A 7,219-nucleotide genomic window follows, 5' to 3' on the forward strand; every position below is an offset into this window, starting at 1 on the left:
TATATATATATTCTAATTACTATTAAAATTTATTTATTAACACGCTTTATTTTAATTAAGAGATATAAAGTATTCATTCCGATTACGAGGGATTATTTCCGTATCGTCATTTTTCGTCATTACCTCCACGTTCCGGGAGTGAGTAATTTACGCACCTGCTGCTTTCCTTGGACGTGGGAGCCGTTTCTCAGACTCCCTCCCTGGAATCGAACCCTGATTTCCCGTTACCCGTAACAACCATGATATTGATAGTAACTACTATCATAACATGAAACTAAAAAGTAAAAAATAAATATAGTTTAAAAAACTAAAAAAACACGCTTTTAAAGTACATCGAACTAAAAAGTTAAAAATAATTTTTAAAATAATTATGAACAAAAAATACTAGTATTATTGTGATAAAAGCGTCGGGCGCTCAATATACGAAAAATATGACACAAAGCACCCACGCTTTTATCACAATAATACTAGTATTTCTTGTTCATAATTATTTTAAAAATAATTTTTAACTTTTTAGTTCGATGTGCTTTAAAAACGTGTTTTTTTAGTTTTTTAAACTATATTTATTTTTTACTTTTTAGTTTCATGTTATGATAGTAGTTACTATCAATATCATGGTTGTTACGGGTAACGGGAAATCAGGGTTCGATTCTGGGGAGGGAGTNCGCACCGTCGCCATCAACGCTGCTAACCTTTTGACGCCCGAGGATCACGCCGGACATCGCGTCGTCGACGCCAACGAAAGTGCCACGATATTATGCGAAGATTATATATTCTTACCATCGCCGCTAATATTAATATATATATACATATATATATTATTATTTATATATACGTATATGTTAATATTCATTTATATATCCCTACAGCCGACGCCGCTGCCGCCATATATGCCTCGCGCCCCGCCCGCCAACAAAACACAGCTATACCTCGTGCATGATACGTTTACGTACTTAAGTCGCTTTACATGTATATATATATATATATATATTCTAATTACTATTAAAATTTATATATTAATACGCTTTATTCTCATTAAGAGATATATAGGATTTTATTCCGATTACAAAGGATGATTCCTGTATCGTCATTTTACGTCACTACCTCCACGTTGCGCGCCTGCTGCTTTCCTTGGACGTGGTAGCCGTTTTTCAGACTCCCTCTCCGGAATCGAACCCTGATTCCCCTTTACCCGTTACAACCATGATATTGATAGTAACTACTATCATAACATGTAACTAAAAAGTGAAAAATAAATATAGTTTAAAAAAACTAAAAAACACGCTTTTAAAGAACATCGAACTAAAAAGTTAAAAATAATTTTTAAAATAAGCGTAAAACAATAATGAACGAAAAGTACTAGTATTATTGTGATAAAAGCGTCGGGCGCTCAATATACGAAAAATATAGCACAAAGCACCCACGCTTTTATCACAATAATACTAGTACTTTTCGTTCATTATTGTTTTACGCTTATTTTAAAAATTATTTTTAACTTTTTAGTTCGATGTTCTTTAAAAGCGTGTTTTTTAGTTTTTTTAAACTATATTTTTTAAAGTATATTTATTAACACGCTTATATTAGTTTCACCTGTATGTATGTTTGTAACTCTCCAAACGCCACGCGTTATCGCATATTCCTTCGTCTAGACTAGACTGTCATAACGCATTCACCCCACCCCACGCCACGCTCATCTCACGCCGGCAATACTATTCCTGTATAAATTTATTATTGGTTATCGTACCCGTACACTCGTGCTTGTCATCAATATTATATATTTAATTACTATTAAAATTATATATTAACATACTTTATTCTTATTTAGAGATATAGAACTCATTCATTCCGATTACAAAGGATGAATCCAGTATCGTCATTTTTCGTCACTACCGCCATGTTCCGGGAGTGGGTAATTTACGCGTCTACTGCTTTCCTTGGTAGTGGTAGCCGTTTCTCTGACTCCCTCCCCGAAATCGAACCCTGATTTCCCGATACTCATAACAACCATGATATTGATAGTAACTACTATCATAACATAAAACTAAAAAATAAAAAATAAATATAGTTTAAAAAAACTAAAAAAACACGCTACTAAAGCACATCGAATTAAAAAGTAAAAAATAATTTTTAAAATAAGCTTAAAACAATAATGAACGAAAAGTACTAGTATTATTAGCATTCTGAATTTCAATAATTGCAGATTAGTGCATTCGTTAACTTATTTTTTTTTTATTAAAATTTACATTACATTTATTTAAAAATATTAATTTTAATTCATAATAAGAGAAAACAAAAAATATTAATTATTCAGCATTGATACTTTTTTTGACAGGTGCTTCATTTGCCACTTTATTCGTAAGTTTAGTTTTCAATACAATGTAAATAAATTATTACAGAATTTTTGATTGATCTAAGAGAGGCAATCATGCAAGTTGCTCGACATTTTGTTATAACTGATACCAAACTGAGTAATGTTTCTTTAAAACCAGATTTTACTAAAGAAAGTCATTCAAAGGATTTAGAAGCATTTGTTAATGTATCTCAAAATAAAAAACGCAGAGCTAAAGCATTATTAGGTATGAAAAACATAATTTGGTTTATTAAAAATTACTTAAACATAAAATATTATATTTTATAAAAAATTATACTTGTTCTTATTATTTATATACAATATGTAAAAACATGTATTAAGTTACAAGAATAAATGTGAAAACACATCAAAATATTATTACTTTTAGCTTCGATGCAAGGTTAAAAAGGTATTAATTTTACTATGATGTGTTTTTTCTTTTTTTTTTATGTCTGTTGCCACTTTTTCTCTGCTCTCACTGGACCGATTTATTTCAAAAGTCCTTTAAACATATGTCAAATTAAAGCTTATGTCATGTACTATAAAATTAAAAATGGTATCACAGTGGGGTCGAGGCACAGTGTGGACGAGGCATAGATGGGACAAGTATAGATGATATCTGACAGTGATTAAAATCACTATCATAAGAAACGCTTCGATGCAAATCTGTAGATAGTGTTTCCTTTAGAGAAATTGGTGAAATATTTTAAAAGCAACATGAACTCTTATTTCTTTAATTATATCCTGATTAGTAGTTCTTTGATTTTAAAATATAATATATGAATAAATACTAATTATAGTTTTTAAATTTAGTATGAAATTGTGAGGCCAGCTATGATGTATGGTTCATAGTGTTGGGCGGTTGATAAGAAAGTAGAGCAGAGAATAAGTGTAGCAGAGATGAGAATGCTTAGTTGGATGAGTGGAGTGACTAGAGAAGATAGGATAAGGAACGAGCATATAAGAGGAAGTATAGGTGTTGCGTCAATCGTGGATAAGATGACAGAAAATAGACTTAGATTGTTTAGTCATGGTATGAGGAAAGAAGAATCGAAAGCTGTAAGAACAGTTATAGAAATGAATGTTGAAGGAAGAAGAGATAGAGGAAGACCAAAAAAGAGATGGAGGGATGCTATTGAATGCGATTTGAGGACAGCTGATGTGAGCGTAGAAGATGTGGGAGATCGTGTCAAATGGAAGCTTAGGATAAGGGTGGCCGACCCCAAGTAGTTGGGATTAAGGCAAAGAAAAAGAAAAATATTACCAGAAATTCATATATTATATTTTAAAATAAAAGAANAGTATATATTCAAATATTATATTTTAAAATCAAAGAACTACTAATCAGGATATAATTAAAGAAATAAGAGTTGATGTTGCTTTTGGAATAATCCACCAATTTCCTACTTTAAAAAAAAAAAANCTTTTAAACAACTTTTGTGCGAAACTTTTTTTTGTAAGTTAAATATTTTTTTTTGAGAAAATTAAGAAAGCTCATATTTTTGAACTTTTGCGAGGATTTAAAAAAAAAGCTCAATTCCAATCTTGAGGACTATTAGTATGTCATTATACATATTTTAATTCAACTTTTAAAAAAACAAAATTTTTTCCGCAATTTTTCCTTTGTTGACAGGCCTAGATGTCAATTTTAAACTTGTAATTGAGCTAAAAGTTATGGTAATATATACAATTAATTTTACTATAAACTTTCATAAATCTTTATCAAAAATTTTTCATCAACTTTAAAGAACCAAAAAAATAGGTTAAAATTGAAAATTTGGACTGATTATTTTTAACATATTAAAAATCAAATCAGTAATAATTTGAAAACAAATTTTTTTTTCTTTTAATTATTATTTTATATATATAATTAGTAATAATATAAAAAATTAGAAGTGATAGAAATAGTCTACTTGCAGATTTGAAAACAACGCGAAAATTTGATTTAGAAAAGTATATTTTTGCTTCTGATGAAAGTTCCTTGTAGTCCAGTGCATTTTTTTATAGTAACAAACAGTTTTTATTGAAAATTATTGTATCAAGCCCTTTAAATTTTTATACACGTAAAAGTAAAGCAAAATATAACTTCTTTATTATTTTTATAATTTCTCCGTTTAAATTACAATATTAAATATCAATTTCATACTAAATTTAATAATTATAATTAGTATATATTCATATATTATATTTTAAAATCAAAGAACTACTAATCATGATATAATTAAAGAAATAAGAGTTGATGTTGCTTTTGGAATAATCCACCAATTGCCTAATTAAAACAAAAAAAAAAAAAGTTTGTTGGGAATTTTTTCTGCTATTCTGCAAAATTACTCCTTCGTTGACTAGAATGAATCATTAAATAGAAAATTTTATGAGAATTAAAACAATGTTATTTTTAAGATTAATATGCAGTCAGAAAGTTTTATAATTATTATTTATTGTAAATTTATCAGAAAAACTCATTATTTTTTGCATTTTTATCGTAATAGAACACTTAAATAGAAATCATAGTAATCATTTCTAAGTAATTTTTGATATTTAAAAAGATTCTACTATTGAAATATCCAGAACTGAATTAATTTTAATGATTTACTTTAACTAAAAAAAAAAAAGTTAATATTTTGAATCCCTCTTGTGGGCAGGTAAAGGGTTAGATTTATAAAAAAAACCAAATGATAGATAAAGACATGCATCTAAATAAAAAAAAATATACTGATTTGGTCATTTTTGATAAAGTTATAACAATTAACAAAGTTATAAGTTTTATACACTGGACTACAAGGAACTTCCATCAGAAACAAAAATATACTATTCTAAATCAACTTTTCGCGATGTTTTAAAATGTGCAATTAGACTTTTTCTATAACTTCTAAGTTTTAATATTATTAAAAAATAGTTTTTACATATAAAAAAAAATAATTAAGAACAAAAAAAATTGTTTTAAATTAATACTGATTTGATATAATATTTAATATTAATTTGATTATTAATAAGTTAAAAATAAGGAAAATGACATATTTAACCTATTTTGTTAATCGTTTAAAGTTGATTGTTGTAAATGTTTATAATAAAAAAAAAAAATTTATTTTACCATAACTTTTAGCTCAATTGGTAAGTTTGACATTGACATAATTAAATAGAAAATTTTATGACAATTAAAAAAATTGTATCGTTAAGATCAATATGCAGTCAGAAAGTTTTATAATTACTATTTATTGTAAATTTATCAGAAAAGCTCAATATTTTTTTGCATTTTTATGGTAATAGATAACTTAAATAGAAGTAATAGTAATAATTTCCTAGGAACTTTTGTTGTTTGTTGAAAAGATTCTATAATTGAAATATTGAGAACTTAATTAATTTTAATGATTTACTTTAACTAAATGTACCAATCAAAACAAAGTTGTTAAAAAGATTTACTCAATTGAGTGTATTATAAAATTTGATTATATTTGTAAAAATCAATTGTTAATTCAGGAGAAAAAACAATCATTTTTTTTAGAAATGATTTATATAGCAACATGTTACAAAAAAAAATTGTAATATTATAGTCTAGTAGTAGCACACACAAATAGAGTAAAAAAATTATTAAATTACAAAGTAAAATGATTTAATTTTGTAGTTGAAACCTATCATATCAAACTTCATTCGTTAATAAATATTTTGAAAACATTAGAAATTAATGATTTTAATTGTCTTTATGGAGACGATGTAATAACTAACTGTTTAATTGATAAATTAGAATTTTTTTTTCAATTTTTGAGAGTAATATCTTCAACTAGATACGAATTGTAGTCATTGGACGTATCGTTGAAAAAAGTAGGTCAAGTTAGAGCAGAGAAAATAAATGATATTCACAAAAAAACATCTTCTCGGCTTTGCATCGAAGCTAAAACTTAAAATATAGTAAAATAATTTTAATACGAATAAGAAATTTCTTCTTGCAAGGGGCGACTAAAGTGATGGGATCATTGATCTTTATTGAAGTTATTGAATCTAAATGAGTTAAAAATTTATACTAATATAAATTTAACTTAAAAAGAATTAAGAAAAAATGCAAAAATTTCACTGCCATACGCGGGTTGGAATCTCGTACCCCAAGCGTGTAAGACATAAGTTTTACCAACTCAGCAATCGTACGTCGCTATCGCCGATTGAAAAAATTAGCTATTTAAGCTAATTCAAATTTCAAAGTTATTTTTCTCGATTAAAAAGAAGCAAACGAATTTAAATAAGTTTAACTTTCTATACTATATTAACTTTAACTTATATAATATTTATGAAAATCTGTACTCCCCTAGTCAGGTATTTTAAAATAAAATAAAATACAAATCCCAGAATTTTAACACAAAAATAGCAAAAAAACTTTTTCAAAAATGAACGTATGAATATAATTTTTTTTTATATAGATGGTTAATGTCTTTACCTATCATTTGGTATATTTTTTTTGTAAATTTGACCTTTTTTCTGACCACAGGGGGGGATATAAAATGACAACTTTTTCACAAAAAATTAACTTTTTCAACTTAACTTTTGAAAATGTTCCGGAAGGTCTGACACTTTTATATATATCTTAAATTAAAGCTAATGTAATGTACTTTAATTTGAAAAAAAAAAAATTTGAACTCTGGACTTGTCTTCATGGTGAAAATGGCTACCGAATGCTATTTTTGTGTGACAATTTTTGATTTTATAATTTACATTTTTTACTTTAAAGTGCTATAACTTTTTAAAAAATGTATGGATCCGCACAATATTTTCATGAGAAGTAGTATTTATATACATCTTTCATTGGATATACTTTTTTTTTAAATCAGACTATTTCCCTATATATGGGGGGGCTTCAAATATAAAAAATGCATATAGAAA

The 7,219-nt window shown here is 26.7% G+C and overlaps 1 protein-coding gene across 4 annotated transcripts in view; it reads left to right on the top strand.

The window, feature by feature from the left end:
* The window catches only part of LOC126908326 (small G protein signaling modulator 3 homolog), a 66,119-nt gene that overhangs the window by 13,749 nt on the left and 45,151 nt on the right, over positions 1 to 7,219 (top strand). For 3 of the 4 annotated variants that reach the window (XM_050690266.1, XM_050690264.1, XM_050690263.1), the window contains exon 11: positions 2,397 to 2,576. The exons of the other annotated variant lie outside the window; for it this stretch is intronic. In XM_050690266.1, the coding sequence (XP_050546223.1) occupies positions 2,397 to 2,576 (180 nt within the window). The remainder of the gene's footprint in view (positions 1 to 2,396; positions 2,577 to 7,219) is intronic. 4 annotated transcript variants of the gene reach the window in all.

This window comes from Daktulosphaira vitifoliae, unplaced genomic scaffold, assembly GCF_025091365.1.
Source record: "Daktulosphaira vitifoliae isolate Bord-2020 unplaced genomic scaffold, ASM2509136v1 Scaffold_5, whole genome shotgun sequence".
NCBI lineage: Eukaryota > Metazoa > Arthropoda > Insecta > Hemiptera > Phylloxeridae > Daktulosphaira > Daktulosphaira vitifoliae.